Source organism: Rhynchophorus ferrugineus, unplaced genomic scaffold, assembly GCF_030347505.1.
Source record: "Rhynchophorus ferrugineus isolate W39M unplaced genomic scaffold, kcgeb_rfMv2 rfM4, whole genome shotgun sequence".
Classification (NCBI taxonomy): Eukaryota; Metazoa; Arthropoda; class Insecta; order Coleoptera; family Curculionidae; genus Rhynchophorus; species Rhynchophorus ferrugineus.
This window is the reverse complement of record NW_027472583.1, coordinates 43,030,605-43,051,981: the sequence shown is the minus strand read 5'-3', so window position 1 is coordinate 43,051,981 and position 21,377 is coordinate 43,030,605. Positions and strand designations below refer to the sequence as shown.

General features: G+C 32.5%; 1 protein-coding gene across 1 annotated transcript in view; it reads left to right on the top strand.

Annotated features, from left to right (window-relative positions):
• LOC143195329 (uncharacterized) overlaps positions 1 to 21,377 on the top strand; it is a 42,725-nt gene that overhangs the window by 7,788 nt on the left and 13,560 nt on the right. Inside the window, exon 2 of the mRNA XM_076402373.1 lies at positions 8,745 to 8,927. Within this exon, the coding sequence (XP_076258488.1) occupies positions 8,745 to 8,927 (183 nt within the window). The remainder of the gene's footprint in view (positions 1 to 8,744; positions 8,928 to 21,377) is intronic.

Below are 21,377 nucleotides of genomic sequence, written 5' to 3'. Positions count from 1 at the left end.
ATTCAAAAATTATATCTGAGAACTATATTTTATGAAACAATAGTTTTCGGGGACTTATATTTTCTTCTAAAACTAATATACTGAAATGGGCTAAAATTTAATATACTTCAACTTTGAATAGTTTTTACTAAATCACGCCACTGTTAATGATCTACTTTGACCCTGGACAATTGATCTATATCTTTTATGGAGCCTCTCGGTGCTTCCCCCACTCAAAGAGTCGATTTATGCAGAGCGAGAAGCCTTTGAGGAATTAATTCACCTTTCGTTTTGTTCCTCAGCTGATATACTGATTATAACCCATATTAATCAAGTGGCTTTTTGTTAACAATCAATATGCCAAATCAATGATCAATAACAGTGTGGAAATGTTAGATCCATATAGAAATAGCGATAAAATAAGCGTCAGAAAAGCCTATATTCTTGATTGTAATTTTCTTCTATCCTACACATACCATTTTAGAGAAGCAAAAGGCAGAAGCTTCTACAGCTTTACAGACTCAGTTTATTATTTCAGCCGTAGATGTCACTTTCTTCTCCGACATTACTAATCCCAAGAGCTTGAGCTTACTCTACCTCGATTCCGTTAATATTTATAATCATAATTATCCGTTGGTTGCCAATATTTTGATTATTTCTTGACTAATTTTGAATCCATATGGCACTGCAATGCTATATCCTAAATAATGCTCGAAACCTGAATATCATCAATTATCGCAATATCTATGATATCATTAATGAACATAAAATTGGCCAAATAGTTTATAGTATTATATTGAGCGTCAGTTTACTCCAGTCCCTTTTTAAATAATTTATCCATAATACACGATATCGAGAAGCACTACATCGACATCTCCTTGGTTAAGACCAATTCGGACCCAAATGAATTTAAGAAATAATTTCGAAATAGCGCACATATAATAGCGTTAGGTGTCTTCCAAAGCTGGCCGAACTGAGGACTAGTGAACACAGTCGAAATCAGAAGGAAAATCAGCGAAAAATACAACCAGAAAATACTCCATAAACTAGCGGAGGGCGAAAATCTTATCTACAGAGCCAAGTCCTTTCTCATAAATAAATAATGTTTATAAATAAAAAATAATGTATAATGTATAATCAAAAATAATGTCCACAAATAAAAAATGTTAAGGTTAATGTATATATTAAGAAAAGGAAAGCAAAATAACGAATCTGTCAATACATGAGAAGATTTTTGATGCTCCTGGACAAAAGCAAGCCCCTTACCGTTCATATTTTTAAAATCGTTTTATATCCTAGCTCACTCAGCTTTAATCAGGTTAACTTGAGATTTCAACTATAATGAAAATGTTAATCCTTAATTAAAGATATTGAAGTTTATATTCCAGTTAGTTCCCAGAATTCTGTATATACTATAGTGAATGATTTTATAAGTTTATCGTTTATAAGTTACTAGATAACCCAGTGAACTTCGTGCCACCTATATGTATTTTGCAAATTTTTGCCGATAATATCAATACCAACTTGTATTGTATACCAGCTGCCTTTCATGCCTGATAAAGATATTATGACAATCAGATGGCATCTAATTCAACTATATTATATCTAAATCGTTGTTGTGCTGAAGAAACTTTTTTATTTCTTAGACAATGGTTTGCTTCCTTGTTGTCTAGTTGCCTAGTTGCACAACGCTGGTCAATACGAGCGTCCAAAATTGCTTATAAAATTGTAGGAATTTATTATCTGTATCGGGTAGTAATAGCGCTCCTAGTAAGTTATAAATTTGTCCTTTTATCTGCAATTGTTTTAAATTTTCTTAACTTATTTATCATACTAATTTGAATGTTTATAGTATAATAGCTTGAAAGTGTAGTTGGCATTGTTGTGTACACGTTGGTTACTGTAACAGTTTCGTCACTGGCGTGACTGGGATGGTTATTCCTTGTCGGATTTTTCGTATGAATACATTTATAATTACAATCACAAACATCCATACTTCATGTACATTCAAGCCCCAGCAAGATTCGAACCCGCGACATCGCAACAGTAGGAGAATTGTTATGTCGCCTTAACCACTGCGCCAACGAAGCCGGTATTTGATAGCACATAATTTATTGTCTACTGTCGATTTAGTACGATTCAGACTAAGTATATTTCTTCAGGAATTGTTAATAAGGAAAGTAACAAAGCGCTGAATTTGCATATCATTATTTCTCACTTGATTTTCACGTTATCGAATCCATGTATGATAATATGTAAATTAGAAAAATGAGTTTCAATAAAGGGGCTTAATATCTCAAGGCAAGAACTAACACGCCGAACAAGTGAATCCTTAACCAAACTCTAGTGATTTTTTTCCCTTCATGGAGTAGAAAAAATATATTTTTAGATGAAATGAAGGACAGTGTCTAGATATTTGTAAATCACCCGAGGGTTAACGAGTTAGAATAATTATTCTTTGTTCTATTTAAAAATATATACTGGAAAACTCAACCAATATGTAACCGTAACATTTAGAAACCTAACATTTTTTTTAGTGCACGTTTATCTGCATCCATTATACAAAAACATTTTTCATTACATTTGAAGTTAATATTTCAGTTTCGACGCGAAAATTTTTGACCTCTTTTGATAAATTTATGGTACTTTTCTCGCATTCTCCTAAACGACGCGTTCTATAACGTGTCTAGTATGCATCTAACGCTTACCATAAATCTCCCGAGCCAGCTAGATCGGGAAATTACATCCAGACTGCGTCGAAATCAATTTTCCCGCTCTGACATTCTGGCACATTTTACTGGAAATTCTACACGATCCGTGATTAGTTCATCCACATCGTCGATGATTTGCACCCGGAATTGTTACAGGTAAATCTAACAGCTATACTGAGATTGAAAGCATATTAAACGGTCTGGTGTTTGCTACAGTTCAGGCGTAAATAAATGTGAGCACACTTAAATTAAAATACGTCGTACAGCCCAAATTCTAAAATCTATATCATTTTTGGGCGCTTCTAGATGTTTTGCTAATAGACGGATTTAAATTTAGATATTAAATAAATCGACGAAAAAGCGATTATTTTATAAAAATAAACATATTTAATAGTCGGATATCGCTACGTACCTAAACATAACTATATCCATTGAATAGGCAATAGCCAATACTGCATTTTCAAGAAAATAGAACCGACTTCAAAAAATAAATAAGTAACTCACTAAAGAGTACGAAATAATCAAACTTATATTTTTAAAACAAAAAAATGTTTTAAACATAATATGTACATAATAATAGTTGTAATAACTAAATAAAAATAAACAAAAGGCGTTCACCTATGTAGTACACGTATTTTATATTCTACTATATACAAACAATTTAGCTTAATACCTACCTAAACCTATTTATCTATTTATAATATTACTCTACTACCACCAACTGATCAATTTGATGTCGATGCCGAACCCTTATGAGCATATGAGGATGTCACTACACAATTTTTCTACGGCTTCTCATACGATAGGGTTAGTGCTCTAAAAGGAAACTTATCGGCACTTGCAATGAACGACTTCCGGTCTTCCGTCACATTAGTTCAGCAATAACATAATTAACAAATTATACACAAATATCTGATTATTTTAATAAATTGGTTCCAATTGAATTACCCCGAAACATTGTTATTTCGAATAAAAAAATAATTTTGAAAATCGGTCCATAATTGACGGAGAAATCGGGGAACATACATAAAAATATGTATAAATACAGTCGAACGTAGAACCTCTTCCTTTTTTTGTCGGTTAAAAAAGTACGACGACAACACGTCCCAATGTTGTCGCATCAAATTAGACCTTTGATTTATTTTTATTGTGGCATATAATAATATACTGACTTAAATAAAATAGGAAAACAAAAAATCTGTATCCTCTGGGGGCCTAAACCATGTAATTAACAACTATAAATCAATGTATCTTATTATACTAAATTATTATTACCAATTTGTGAAACAAAAACACTAAAAACAGTCCTGTTTACAATAAGAAAAATGATATATCTGCAATAAATCTTAAAAAATATATTATTCCTACCCAATCATATTGTTATTCAATTATAGTTTGATATTCTGTCTTAGTGCCTTAACATAAATCGCACAATGTTCCATTTCATAATATCAGTGTTTCATTCTAGATACACAAATTTTAACAATGAAGCTTATTTTATTATAATTAATTTTTAATTTTCAGTTCTGATATTTAAAAGAATTTAGACATCTCAATATTTATCACCGGTTTAAAATATTTATTATTGTTAGTAATTCCTATTTCCTTCTGTTTAGTAGTCCCACGTGTTCATTTTAGTCAAATTATGTAGTTAGTTTCACTTTATCTACATATTTCCTTTAATCAATTTATGTATTAATATTATCTATAAATATTTTATGTAATATTCATGTATTATGTATGTATCATTTTATGTAATATTCTGGAATATCATTATTACTGATAGCAGATATTTATTTTCTATGGCTTTCGCTAATATACCGCTTTCTACTTTGCCTTATGCCTCACATGAGGACCAAAAACTCACCAACAAATGAGAAACTAAAAAATTAATTTTAACTCTTGATGCAAGAATTAATGTCTTTCTTACGATATCCATTTACATACAATTTTATATATATATAGTAAATGTTACACTTACTTCAAATATAATGATATGCTATGGTTCCAGAACCATATCAATTAGTAACAGTTATTAGCCAAGAAATTTTTTTCTTAGCTGTTCTGAGTGCAGATATAAAATTAATTAATATTCTCAAAAACCAAAAATGGATTGCTTGATGTTTATTATATGTACTTGAGAAAAATTCTTGTGAAAATCTAACTGCCGTTTAAATAGAGCACAGATGTTCTTTCACAGCTAAATATACGTTTCGGTAAAACGGACACATTAATTTGATGCCCTATAAATAATGTAAAATATAGCTTTATATGAGCATGCTTTTCTTAATCGTTAAATCATAACTAACAAGATTGTCTAATAGTTCCAACAATGCGCTGTTGTTGTTGGCGTATCGGATACTTAGTTGTCAATGGCTTAAAATTAATCAAAATCATTTAACAATATCTTATTATCTTACTCTTACCTTATAATATCGTTTGAAATAAAAAACGTAATGACTTGTCTTCCTATTTCAAATTGCTCTGACATCATTTTTCAGTACAGCTCTGCCAAATTTATATCACATCTTAAAATTGTAATAAATCGTCGATATACATACAACAGAAACAGCTGATATTCTACTGTATTAGATTTGTAGGTGACAGCGGACAAAAGGTAGGCCAGGTCCAATGAAAATAGAGCCTAAAATATGTATTTATATATTAAGTGTCATCGATCTGACGGTTATACATGACTGCTTGATTTGAACGTATTTAGTTTCATCGGAACTTACTTATTTGAAGAGAATATTACAGCAAAATGGTATAGTATAAGCACCAAACGTATAAGCTTTAACCGTACCAAATTTGACACTTGACCAAACCATGATATGAAAAATTATTCTTTAAGCATAGTTGATCCATATTATATTTTTATTTAAACTATTAAATGTAATACTTCAGAAAATATGAATTTTTCTTTAATAATATTGTTTTCTTATTTTATCGCTGTATATTTAATAAAAAAATCTTTGTTGCGTGTTACACTAGGACTGGAACAAAATATTGAGAAGGATGTAATTTTATTTTCCTTTATGTTATACATCATTTTACTTAAAAGTAAACAACAACAAGAGTGCCGTTGAAAGTTAGGGAATGCTGTTGGAAGCTTACAGTAAACATATTCCACCAACAAAAACATCTGAGTATTGCTTCTGGCATTTTAAGAATATTTATTTTGGCACAGTTAACCGAAAGCCCCCAGCGATGCGAAAGAAGTTAATTGTAAGAAATTATAAGGGCAAAATAAACAAAATTATCACGAAGAACAGCTGTCATTGATTAATTGAATTTGTTCAAGTATTTAAAAGCAAATAAACATTATTTATATTATGAGAAAATTGACAACGAGATTTTGTAACACACTTAACTAACTCACCGTATCCAGCAGATGTTGAGTTTCCTATTTAAAGTCACAGATTCCGATGAATGAACGGAATAAAGAGTAGTTTCATTTTTAGGTAAAACTCGACACTCCAATTTCTCAAGAGGTGTTGTTTTTCAGATATATATATGCCAGGAAGTTGAGTTATGTTGGAGAGTGCATTGTCTTGATGAAAAATGAGATTTTTTCTATAAATTAGGTTTCGTACTAGTTGGGAGGTATTCCATGAATAAAATGTATACTGGCTTGGTGAAGGCGACAAGACGATCCTCCTGCTGTTACGATAGTCGCGATCTGAAATCCTGTTGGGTCGTGGTTTTATATGTATGTTTGCGATTGTTTATAAACGTGATTGTCCATTAGGCATGAATTCAAGATCCCAGAAGGAAAATGATTCCAGTCGCACTAGTGGCCAAGATGGATAAGACCGGGTGTCTTCTGATGATAATCCCCAAGTTGGTTACTCGCTAGTCGTTAATGCCTATTCGAAGACTATGTTAAGTAGTAGATCCAGTCCAGATAACCCGGAGTTGGTAACAAGGAGATTTTAAAATATCCTCTACAACAAATTTAATATATCTTTATGAGTAGACCAGCTGATAATAAGTCTAAAACAACAAACCTAATTTTTATCATCGAATAAAAAACTTATTGGACAACTATGAAATATAACAATAATTTACTATATTTCGTGGAATTATATCATCGAATTTACAAAATAGTCTCCAACAATTATTTCGCACTATTTCTAATAGAAGATCTATGTTGTTGATATTACGTTTGATCTTTTTTTAATGTTCTATATTGCTACTATGTTTTGATTGGTACGTATTCATTTACGTATTTAACATTTGTTGATCATACTGTTATTTTTTCTAGAGATAGTAAGCGGAATAGAGTAGTAAAAATTAAAACAAATTAACCAAACATATACAAACATTAACATTACATAACTTGATACTCATCGATATCATTAGCTGTCAAGGTTGTCAAGTAATGTTTGATTTTCCTGATAAGGCGTCAATTGAAAAGTCCCCGGCCTACCATAGTAAAACACATATTTTTTGGCAAAATTAATTTTTTTTTATTCAACATAATTCCCTTCAAGGGTGATACACTGATTATAGCGACCCTCCAACTTGTCGATAGCATTTTTATAGTACGATTTATCATTTGCTTCAAAATAGGCCTCAGTTTCGGCGATCACCTCTTCATTGGACGAATATTCTTTTGGGATCTTAGAATAGGACATACTCGCTGGGGGCCAGATCTGGTCCAATAACGCTATGTAATAGTTGCTGGTGATGGTCCTTCCTTTTTCAAGGTAGTCAATGAAAATTATTCCATGCGCATCCCAAAATACAGACGCCATAACCTTGCCAGCCGACTGTTGCGTTTTCCCACGCTTTGTAGCGGGTTCGTCGTGTGGAGTCCACTCAGGTGACTGTCGACTGGACTTCGGAGTGAATTAATGAAGCCATGTTTCATCCTTTGTCACATATCGACGCAAAAACTCGGGTTTATTACGCTTCATCAACACTGCTCCGAGTCATCAACTCGTCGTTGTTTTTGGTCAAAACTGGGCTCACGCGGTCAGTTTCAATTTACGGTCATTCAAAATCATTTTGTGGATTTTTAAAATGTTTTCGTCAGTAACAACCTCTTTTAGGCTTCCACTGCGTTCACCGTCTTCGGTGCTCATTTCACCACGTCTAAACATAGCATACCAATCCTTGATGGTTGATTTTCTTGGGGCAGTGTCCGGAAACTCGGTATCAAGCCAAGTTTTTGCTTTAACTGTATTTTTTCCCTTCAAAGAGCAATATTATATCAACAGGCGTAATTCCCTTTTATCCATTTTTTTCACAATAGCAAAAGTTGCTTCACTCAAAATGCTATAATTTACAAACTAATGATCCGACAGCAGTCAAATTTATACACGCATCTCTTGAGGGTTGGGGCTAACTAAAAAAAAACATATGGATTTAATTCAAGTAGCGCCATCTATGTGTCAGGTCAGGGAATTTTTAATTGACCTGTTAAATGTCTTTAAATCTACATATCTTTGGTAATACTTATTCACTGAAATCATGCTATAGCTCATTCGTTTACTGGATCTTAGTTTATTGCGTCTTGAAAATTTAGATTTCCGAATTTGATTTTCATCATATGTTGCTTCATTACTTTCAAAACTCCATCGACAATTGGTACTTTATGGAACTTTATGTATAAGTACTTAAAAGAATGCTAATATCAGAATTTGTTTGTTCCTGATATTTCAATGTCATCAAACCTCGCTGTGACGCTGTTAAATCTAGACAAGATAGACGAAACGCTATAACTGTCTGAATATATTATTTGGTTTAATCCTTCGCCTAGAAATTTCAGAGGTTTTACAGTACAGTATATATAATTTTAACAGAAAAGTGGCAAAATATTCATTCAATCAACATTCAGGGAGCATTAATTAATATTTGAGTTTTATATGATATTATTTCATGTTTATTAAAAAGATATTTAAACTGGTAACAAAGTACGGTAGCTATATTACACTTTCTGCTACATCCGATTAATAACTCTTTATTTAAATAACACGTATTAAGTATATATAAACATAGTCGTGTTATGTTCACAAAACGAATAATATTAATAACGGTTATTTGTTTCAGCTGATGAAATACAAGCTAAAATCGAAGAATGTCAACAACTAATCCCTTCTGTATCTAACGAAGAGAACGGTTCCAATGACGAGAATGATATTCTCAAATTTGCCGTAAGGAAAATGCCATTAGAACGATGTTACACGGCGAATATTTGCTCGGGTTATAGCTTATTGGATTGTATCAGAAGAGGTAAGTGTTTTTAACAGAAAAATAATTACGTGTATCGGATACTTGCATAAATATATTCAGGTCAACAAAAAGTATTTTATGCTCCATATTATAATTGGTGATGAAAAGTATAATAGACTAAGTACCGTTGTGCCAATTTAAGTTTGAATTCATCATCAATATATATTTTATATGGAAGAACTAATGCTTGTAATATTATAGAATATAATTATATTAATACCAATTTTTTACCTACCGGTCACATAACAGAGGCAGTTATGACAATAATTGAGGTCAATAGTAATACATACATCAATAGCAATACATATTTTATATCAATTTTTAATGTAAGTAAATAACTGTTTTGTGGCTAATTAATGCTCTTTAGCATCATAGCCTCATAAGTTCAGTCTGTGGTTTATAATCAGTAAAAAAATATGGCCAACTCAATTATCTTAATCATATAATTAGTTTACTTACTAAAAAAAACAGAATTTGAATGATATTAATTCTTATTTTAACCTAGATATCTTTAATCTAAAATTACTTATATAAATAAATTCTGAATATGAGCAATAGGTATTTAAAAAGGAAAAGACGGATTAAATCTAAAAGAACTTAAGAAAAAATTTCCATTCATCTGTGATAAAAATTAAAATAAACATTTTTACGAGATCTTTGGTACAATTTAATTAGAGTCTTCACATGTAACTTACGTAGTTGTGACCATTATTTATGCTCTACATGAGACAGATGTTCCCTGACATTGCAACCATTTTTCTTCAAATATTTCTTCCTTTCCTTTCCTTTTCCTTTATCCAAACTCTTATTATTCCCCTTGCGCTTCCCTTTGTCTTTCTTTTTAGCTTCATTTTTAATGGCACTGCTCTTTGTAGCCTTCAGTCGTATTAATTTCTTTATATATCATTATCTAATGGCCTCCTTCTCAGGCATATATGCGTAAATAGTTTACTTTTAGATCTGGGACCTCAATGCCTTATTTTTCTGGGAGGAGCTTTTGAAGGTTTTTTCAACACAAGTGAAAAAAATATTCCTTGCTATAGTAGAAACTAACCTATACAAAAAGTAATCAGTGGTTTTAAATGACTAAATCTAAAATCTAATACACTAATACTGCATACATACCAGGTCAAGGAAGGGCAACAAATGAGATTCGGCGTTGGATACCGACACATTCGTTGGCCTTCGATCAAACGTACATATTGCCTTTGTTATTAGGAGCAAACGTTCGCTGGACGTGAATCCGTATTTTTCAGCGGCGGAGGCGATTATAGTTTATATACGTACCGTCCACACCACATTCGTCGATTCAATTCATTTTGTTGGATGTTACCGACACTCTACGGATCGCAAGTGAATGCGTACAGACGGTCGTCCAACCGTCCGAACACAACTAAAAATATCCCAACAAATTCATTCGTTGGCTTTCGTTGGTCCAGTCTGTACGCAGCATTATAGGAAAACACTCATTATTCTATCAAAGTACAAATTATTTTGGCAAAAAAAATCGTATGAAAATAATTACTTTTGAAAACCAAAATATAATACAGGCCTCTGTAAGCGATACTAGCGATACTAGCATCCGGCAGCTAGGACAATAACATGAAACAAGTTACTACGTGTCTTACTACATATATATGTTGAAGGACACATATAAAAAACAACAGTGCATCCATAACACGATACAGTCAGCTTTTGCTAATTGCTGGATAGATATTAGCCGCAAAATTCAGTTTAATATAGTAGATAATATTAAAAAAATTCCACAACTATTTTGATGGTTTTTAAATTTATAAACACCATTTTGATATGAATTGGCATAGCGTTTTTTAGAAAAAGTTTGGTCCCAATTTTTTTACTGATACAAACGTTCTGACACGTCATCTTGAAACATCTTGTGAGTATCTTGTTAAGAAACATGAAATATCAAAAACGCTTTAATAGCGCTTATAAAAAATAGATCTTTTAGCTCTGAATTACTGGCATTTGTTCCAAATAATAATCCATAAAATAAATAATTAACACTAAATGTACATCAACATCATGCAAAATTAACGACGTTAATTATTGTCAATACGACAATAATACATAGTTAAAAAATATAGGAAAAATAACAGAACATCGTAGAACATAGTTTAATTAAACAATCTAACCCAACTGCCAAGTTCCATCATTTTTACATTCCTTTACATAAAATAACAATTTTCCATTTAGCATTATCTTAATTATATCAAAGTATTCAGAATATATAGGCACTAGTCTATAACCTAGTTAAAATTCTCAAAGAAACTCAGACAATTTATTAATTCATAAACCAACTGTTTACAGATGTTTACATCTGATGAGAAAGATCTAAAAGGGGAAAAAATAGCTACCACACGATTTGTCATTGAAAATGCTATTTAGAAATGTTTCAACATAGTGACTTCATTGTTTCTTAAAAAAAAGAATTATCTCTTGCGTTTTGTGACTGGTGATGAAGAATTGATCTTTTACGAGAATCCCAACAGCAAAAAGCCTTGTGTTAATACTCCAAAGCCATCCACATCAACACCGAAACGGAATATACGTGGTCATAAAATCTTGCTGTGTGTATAGATGGATCAATAAGGTATTGTGATCTGCTAAAACCAAATGAAACTGTTACTGCAGATGTCCACTGAGATCAATTGAACAAATAAGATGACATATTCTTGCATAAAGTTCAGCAATGGTGTGAAACACAAGTAAAATCCAACAACAGGTTGCAAAAACTGTATACCCTGTTGCAGTTCGAATAAAAAGTATTACCGCACCGTATGCACTCACCAGATGCACTGATCCTTCTGAATTAGCATTTGCTCTAATCGATACAGCATCACTTGGCTGACACAGAATTTCGAATTTCTGAAAAAGTGCTAAAATGGATCGATAATTGAATCGCTGCCAAACCAAAATCGTTCATTTGACACAACATCGTCATGTTGTCAGAAAGATGAAAAAAGAAATATGTTGTATATATTGTATAAATAAATATTTTTTCAATAAATGCATTTGAAGTTTGCAGGTGAAAAAGTGGTCAGAATATATATTAACACCATATTGATAAGCATCTTACACTCCACAAACTTATTGAACAACCCCTAATAAATATTATTAGTTTAGGGCGGTATATCAAAATATGGATGATACATACTTCGGAAGTGCTGAATAACTACAAATAGGGTGTCGACAAAATAATATGATAAATAATATATTAACAACGTGTTGAGTCACTAATTGCTTTTAAACTATCTGCATTTCTTCGCGGAATAGATTCATAGAGTGTCTGAACAGTTTCCATTTGTATGTTTTCCCATTTTGATATCAAAATATCCGCCAATTATTTCAGTATATTGAAGATGGAAGGAAACCTACTCCACACCATGTTGATAACTGGCGATTGTACAAGCCAATGAGGATGTCTGATGATATTTTGAAGCTCCTCAAATCTAGACTGGACCTATTGGTCTGTATGTATGGTCGCATTATTTCCTTTGTATATGGCGGTAATTGGCAGCATACTAAGAACTTTGTCATTGTGAATGTCCAGATATTAATTTGCAACAATCCGGCCAGCTTGATACTCTTATTAATACTAACTAAATACCACGATATTATCACCCAAATTATGACGGACCTACCCTCCTGCTTCACAGTCAGAAACTGGCGGTTCAGCTCATAGGTTTCTTTTGGAGTTACGTATATAACTCGACCATTTCTAGGAAACAATGTAAAAAATAATCAAAAATCTGATCATATTATATTCTTCCATACATCAAGGGTCCACGTTTTAAGATCGTTGTACCAGTTCTTTCGAAGCTTAAGCCTCCGTTTTAAAGGGTTTAGCAATCGCAGTCACCTCATGAATGTTAGCTTTTTGAAGCTTCCGCCTTACTGTTTTTATCGAAAAAGTTCTGTTATTACTTTTTCCGCGGTAGTTTTATGTTGTTTGACCAAAATTATATTCAAATATTTTTTTTCTGACAGCCGATAACTTTTTACCATATATACACAATATGCTGCCATTACTATGAAGGCCGTTGCTGCAGTGAAACGCTAAACAATTCTGTTTTTATCACGGAGCACCAAAGATTTGATCCCTTCCGTCTGAGAGGTTACACATTTCAGCCATAGCTTGTTGTAACCTACAGGGCCTAGCACGTAAACTTAGCCAAACATACGCGTCACATTACTTACATGGAAGCAGTGTTGCTGGCATGTAATAAGATTTACCAAATTTCGTGGTGTTCATATTATTTTGTATATCCCTGTAATTGAGGCCATCCTCAAACTCAACATCGTTATATCGACACGATGTATTAATTCGTGTTACAGATATTATGTTGGTCTTCTGCATGTACGACCGGGTACAGCAACATGTGATATCATTGTACAATTCAGACATATAAAACGAGCAGTGAAAAATAGACTGCTGTCGCCGGTGTATTCTGTTCCAACAAGAGACACGAGACTCAACAGGTTCGCTAAGAGCGTATTCTCTAATGACCAAACCCGACCTTTTAAAACGAGCTCCGATAAAAAGTAATTTCCTCGAAACGTCGAGATTTAACCCTTAAAGATTTTCGGATGTAAACGGAACCGGGCTGTAAAGAAACAACGCGATTTTCGGGGGGTGGATTTTTCCGGATTTAGAGGTTGAGATTTTCATTTCGCGGCGGTTGTCTTCGAGCGGGCCGATTGGCGTAACAGCACCGCTTCGGTTTTAATAAAACAGAAAGGAGGATTTAAAATTAAATAAGCGCGCTCTTTCGGAAGTTTACCTTTATTTATATTAATTATTTATATCGACTTTATGGGCATTACTGTGAAAGTGAACGGGAAAATGTTAAAATAATCAATTATTCATCGTGTACTTTCTGATGGTAGATAATCCAAGCGATTAGCGGAAGATGAGGGTCTCTTTTACTTGACATGAATGTTTTAACTTGAATGCTTTGTCTATGCTATGGCCAGTTGTAATTCTCTAATGAACTACAAGAAATCGAGGCAAGCATATTAGGTCAATTGAAAAGTCCCCGACCTACCATAGTAAAACACATCTGAGAACAGGAAATAATCGCTGAGGGCAAATCTGGAGAATACGGTGGATGAGGAAGCAATTCGAAGCCTAATTCATGGATTTCTGCCATTGTTTTTACTGACTTGATCGGTGCATTGTCTTGGTGAAGCAGCACTTCCTTTTTCTTCAAATGCGGCCGTTTTCGGCGATTTCTTCCTTTAAACGACCCGATAACGTTATGTAATAGTCGCTGTTGACAGCCCTTCCTTTTTCAAGGTGGTCAATAAAAATTATTCCATTAACCTCGCCAGCCGACTGTTGTGTTTTCCCACGCTTTGGAGCGGGTCCATCATGTGCATTCCACTCGGATGGCTGTCGATTGGGCTTCGAAGTGAAATGATGGAGCGATGTTTCATCCATTGTCATATATCGATGAAAAACTCGGGTCTATTACGCTTAATCATCTTCAAACACTGCTCCGAATCATCAACTCGTCTTTGTTTTTGGTCAAAAGTGAGCTCGCGCGGCACCCACTTTGCACAGAACTTTGTCATACCCAAATATTCATGAATGATATGATGTACACGTTCAGTTCATATCTTTAGAGTGTTTTCTATTTCATTCAATTTCAATTTATGGTCATTCAAAACCATTTTGTAGATTTTTTAAATGTTTTCGTCGGTAACAACCACTTTTGGGCGTCCACTGTGTTCGCCGTCTTCGATGCTCATTTTACCACGTCTAAACTTAACATACCATCCCCTGATTTTCCTGGGGCAGTGTCCGGAACTTTTTGCTTCAACTGTATTTTTTCCCTAAAAATACCATATTTTATCAAAACCCGAAATTACTTTTTATAAATTTTTTTCACAATAACAAAATTTGCCTCAGTCAAAATGCGATAATTCACAAACTAATAATCCGACAGCTGTCAAATTTATACACGCATCTTTCGAGGGTTATGGCTAACTGAAAAACGTATGGATTTAATTCTAGTAGCGCCATCTATGTATTAGGCCGGGGAATTTTCAATTAACCTGTTAGATAAAAAAAATGAAAATGATTGTCTCTATATTTATTGTCAATTATGTGTTAAGATTGTCTAATATGTGCATTTTAAGAATAATAATTATATATTTTGAAGCGGGATATGATTCAAAATGTTGTCAATTGCTAGCTATGGGAAAAGTATGCACATCTTTCTGTTAGAGTTCAACTATCATTGTCAAAAAAAATCTGAATTTGTTGATGTTTTAAAACTAATAAAATGTAAAATGGCAGTTGCAGACCGAGCTACACTTGAATGAATCCAAAATAATGTTCGTTAACTTACCAACCACCGATGATGCTTATTTTATTCCGGTGGTAACCAGCGAACAGCAGGCATCCGCTTCATGATTGATAAAAAAACGGATTTTACTGTCATTTCTTTCACACCTAAATCAGATCACTATGATATTATGTTTAAATACCTACCATTCTAGAATTTACTTCTAAGTCGAACTTTAAGATATATTTAATTATATTCCAGCAGCTTCTCTCATTCGGAAACATTTCAGGATGCAGAAATTAATAGCAATGGTTTACAATTTTTTTGATTTGCCTTATTAAATAGTAATAAAATTGTAATAATGCACTATTAATAAAATCACTGATGCTGGATCATATTAAGCCCTAATTATTAATTCCCGATTTCGTTCGCAAAAGTCCCGCTACAATTGATGTAATCTCCGCTGAATGGCAATAGTGGAACGATTATTTTCAATAAATATTATCACTATTTCTGCTCGTTCTTGTGGCGTATATATATCCATAATAATATTTGGATGTCTACACAACACAAGCAAAACTGAGCTAAATGGTAGCTGTACTTTTGCCTCACCCTATCTGTCCTCAACAGGCAAATTGTGATAAGTCGTACACAATCATTCGCGACTGACACTACTTGCGGAATCGAAAACATCAGAAGCAGTTCCAAATCGAAACAACAAACACATTTCAGGCACTATAACACCTAAACCATAGAGATTGCCCACTTGCGCCTGGGTTCCTCACACTAAGCATTCTGGATATCTGACGAATTTTTACAGTTGGTAGAAGAATGTAAACGGGCAAAACTAATCAATCTCAAGAAATACCGAAAATTAAATAGAAATGTTAAGCAAAAACTAAAAATAAAAAAAGCTTACCCGAATTATCTAATCGTCGATTTGGATGTTGCTGCATCAAAACCTGAATATCGGCTGTTGTACCCAACACTTGGAAAGAGTTTTTCGTGCAGCTCTACAATTATGAGCAATAACAGTATTTAGCAACTCTGCTAACAGTTTACATTTCATGAACTTCATATCCTGATGTCAAAGCAATAATAGACGATAAATAACTGAAGTCTAGTAAGATTGCAGCTAGTAAGAGACGACCAAGCAGAAAGGGTCAAGAGCGGTGAGTAAACCCTTATATCAACAGCTTCTTTTCTGCTTGCACAAATTGGAAAATTAGAAAAAATACTATCAGAATGGAAACAATAATTGTTGTGCACATAATGATGTGTAAGGTGAGATTTAATAAATAATATTCGAAATCCTGCGGCACTCAGACTGGTCTGACAGGCTCAACAATATACGATAAATACATTTGATAGAACGGGTCTTTCCCTATAGAATTTTTCATGTAGTTCTCACAGATTTGCAACAAGCGGTTAAGTTTAATCATTTTATAAAGTCGCTTAGCAGCGCTTCTCCTAAGAAAAATTGTTCTTTATTTCAACGTTGAACTCAAACACATCAGTTACAATTTGAAACCATTTTCTATCACCTTCCCCTTAATTCTGAACTAAGTCATTGTTATAATTACAATTGCTAACGTTTTTATATTCGGCTTTTCATTTATTTCTAGTACTTTAAAAACAATTATAAATGTAGGGAAATAATAATGTGACTAATGGAAATGGTAATGGAAATACAAATGTGTATAAAACACATTATTCAGCCTAAGTATAAGTTGTATGTAATCTCGAGATCTAATTTTCGATTGTTTCAAATGCTGCCATCCATGTCTTCTATACCCTTTAACACACAGGTATACAATATCTTGATTACTATTTTAAATATCGCCAGTCAACAGGTCTATATTTCACGAACTTAAAGGTCATTCGACATATCCAAAATGTAAAATTATAGGTTTGCCACAAATATTCTTCAGTAAAGCGATTGTGGCACAAATATTGTCAAAACCACGTTTCCAGTCAGCCTTCTGCCGCTAGTCATCTTATCTATTTAGATATCCCCATTAATGTAATGTTTCATTTGTCCATGTAAATCACGGTTTAAAACTAAACATAGCTCTTCAGGCAGGTATTAAAATGTCTTTCGAAATGGTATTACTAACAAAATACTATAATTAAAAACCACTTTGTAATCTCATCAATTTTCAAATTATCTTCATAAAACAAAGCTTACACAATACCAATAATAAAGATATAGGATAACTAATGTGAATCTTTTTATTTCAAGCATATTTTAAAACATCATGATTTAATTGTTAACCACCTACCTAGCAAATAGGTCATTGTGAATAGAGTTTGGAACCTCAGTGTACTTGTTCTAAACATTAATTACGTCTTTGTGCTCGTTTTCTTTTTTAATATTTTAATCTTAAAATAAACTATAATAAGAATATACATACATACATTTAAGTAATAATAATATTTACTTAACTGTGAAACATATTGTTATAACTATCTGTCGACTAATATCAGTCAAGATCACTTCATTTGTGGGGCATTAAGAACGAAAAAGTGTGATATGTTCTGCTTAACTGATTAACTAAAATGTTTATTGTTGAAGATAATTGTTAATTCTGGTTTCTATTCACGTCTTTGAAAGGAAAGTACCGCAACAGTGATGCAAACCAAATTAATACCACTAAAAAACTACTGTACTCAACTAATGTATACCAAAATATTCTTCAGATTCAGTTTTAAAACATGCTACTAATCCGCTTCTTTGGTTAGTTAAAAATAACAATAACTGTATTTATAGAACAATTATCAGCAAACTACTCTTTAGGTATGGCGAATATAACGTGATGTTCATTTTGGTGAACCTTAACTGAGGAAAAACTTTTAACTCCAAAACATTCAGAGCTTTCCTAGTACCCAACAAACCGCATATCAATTTCAGAAAATTAAACATATCGTCTTTAATTTAAGGAAACCATCTACTTGAATACTATTGCGAATATTAATCCGGTATTGTTAGAAATTCATAGGAAACATTGTTGATCCAAAAGACCACATGACTATTTATTTTGACGAGTTCGAAAATCAAAAATGTAAAAGTCCAATCATCACGAAAAATCGATATGTGACATGCTTAAACTATCACATATTCCCATGACTACAATTCCAACTAAAAGAAGCTGACTTTTAAATTTAAATATAGATTAATAAAATACAATATTGTATAAAGAAGACGTTAAATTACTTAAGTTTACAAAAATTCTAAATTAAAATATCAAACTGGGGTTATTTGGATATATATAATCATAACATATATATTTTCTTTGAATTAACCCTTTACATAAATCTCTTTAGTACTTAGCTAATAAATAATAATCAATATTTTGTAACACTTTCTAACAATAATACAAACTTTGATGTAATAAATGTAAATGAAATGTTTGTCAAAGAACAACCACCTAATTTTTTGAACTAACCTTTAACTAACAGTTTGCAATATTTAAATAATTGTAAATATTTAATAATAATTATTTAAATAATCAAAAATAATTTAAATAATTATTCCATTTATATTTTTATATAATAATATATAACGGAAATTACAAGCTGTATTGTTGTATTGCATGACCTGCTGTAGCATTCATTACTATTAAGTTTAACAGTGAAAATGCGTTGTTCTTTCATGTAGTATTCCCGTTTTAACCCTGAACTATTTTTGTTTTGTTGAACTGTCAGCTGTCCGGCTAAATGTTTTCTTTGTTGGGAACACAACGTCTCAGATTTTGTCTGCACGGCACGCATTAATGTTTCTCAGACCGATTAAACCAAAAAATATTATGAAAAACAAGGAACAGCTGTTTCTAGTATTAAGTATGTAATTTGACAATATTTGTGATTGAACAATACTTTAGTTATACGGTTATCTGTGCAAATATAAAGATTTATTTGCCTAGCATTTCTTGTAAAGCTTTCTTTTCTAACTGTTTTAAAGTTAACCCGCCCAATTTCATCTACCTACTATTTTGCCAGTTAAGTCTACGCACTTCTCTGACATCGCAGATTAATTGTTTGGTGAGCGCATTCGCACTTTACATAGGCACTTTGCATAACATTTATTATGGGTTCCAGAGGGACATCGTGTTGAATTAGTTCGTTTGAGATGCAATATAGGGCGTCGACGATGACAGACGACACTTTATTTTGGATCAAACGTTTATATCGTATTAATCGCGCTACATTACTTATTCAATACTAGAATATTTTATTAAAAAGAACTAAAAAAGTTCTAGCTTATTTGAAATCGCCTCCACTTAGCGCCAACTTATTTTGTACTTTATATAAACAAAGTATAAATAAAACATATTTTCATAGCTATTAGTCCAAATGGTGCAGCTCCTCCTTCTGCTTCTTCTATCTTCAAATTAACTAGTCAGCCATTTTTATAACTATCTTACTATTTGAAAAAACGATTTAAATAGTTAACCAAGTAAAATTCAGGAGATGAATAAAATAATACATAATATTAATGTCGTTGAGTCACCATTTGCTTCTAAAATACCTGCAAGGCTTCAGAGAATAAATTTGTAGAGTAATTACACATCTGTTAACTGCTTCAATAATGTTAAACTCCTCGTTCTGTCCTATAATTCCCATAACGCTTCAATTATGTATATGACAATATTCTGATGCACTTCAAACCCAGACTGATCTATTTAGTTTGTGTATTCAGTCATCAAGTTTCCCAGTTTTCTGATCATTACACATTCTCTTTCGCAGCTTAACATTGACTTCCGTTATAAAAGCTTTCGTAAATGCTTTAGTAGTTCTAACAATACGGAAATAACCGAAAATAAGACAAAATATCTACTGCTAAAATTAAATAATTTCGTTTAATAATGTTTTAACACAGCTACTTTCAGTTCTAATATCATGTAATAACATGCAAAATTTAGGGATTTGCCTTCCAGTCGCCATTTTACGGCATAACGTTGCCAAATTTTGATTTTAAAAATTAGACGTTCCTAGTTGATTTATGTACAACAAAAACCGCGAATAATCTACTGAATAATAGTTGGAGCTGGCAGCGCATCAGCCAGAGTCTAAAATATTAGTTTATACATTTTATATCAGCGATTTGGCGGCTATTTCTACTTGGAGTTTAATTAAACGTATTTTATATTGACATTTTTTTATTTGTAACGCATATTACAAAAATTTCAAGCTTAAAAATTCTTCATCGATATAACCTTTAACCGTGCCAAATTTCACGCCCCAGGTCCAGGCCTTTTCATCAAGGGAGGCAACATTTTCGCTAAGTCGATTAATAAGAAGATGATATATCGTCAAATATTGAGTGCTGTATTTTCATCAACAATATCTATCTATCTATCTGTTTGATCAATGATATCTAGCTAACAAGCAATGCAGCTTGTGTAACGAAAAGTAAGCAGAGTAAAGCTAAGATCTCAAGATGGCAGGTTTCCTTCGTTGCTATATTTTCGTGTCAAAAAATTCTGGTATCACTGTATTTCTCCCTAGTTCCTTCTGCTACATGTTTCTTGATGAAATTAGATTTAATCATTGCAGTCTTTAATCAATAAATTTGTCATATCGTCAAAACATTTAATATTAATGTTGTCCTCGTACATTTTAACCAAATGCTCATGTATATTCTGAACAATTACATACAAATCTATGCACATAAATCTTCTTCGCTCCACAATACGATTTTGTAAAGCTATGCATTATTATACTCACCTACAGTATCCACTCTCATCCCTAGTCTTAGTTTTGACAGCATTAAATCATAATCCCACATCCAGACAGTGTCATTCACTCAGTCAATATTCAAGTCAACAACTAAGCTGTTATTTTCCAATCTATCTGATACTTGCTCAAGATTCCACTATTTATCCATTTCCTCTTCTGTGTGTCTGATGAAGTTCATTCAAACCAAAGGGTGTTATTATATATAAACCCTTCCACGTATCTAAACAGTTCTTGTCAGTATATCTTTCTCGATTTACATATCTACTGTAGAAATTCCTTGCCACATCCAATAACAATTCAATTTGATTGGAAACTGTGACCATATGATTCAGCCAGCTGATCTACTGTATATCTTTTTCAGTTCGATAAATAAAAAGTAACCTTTAATTTATGTTTGGCA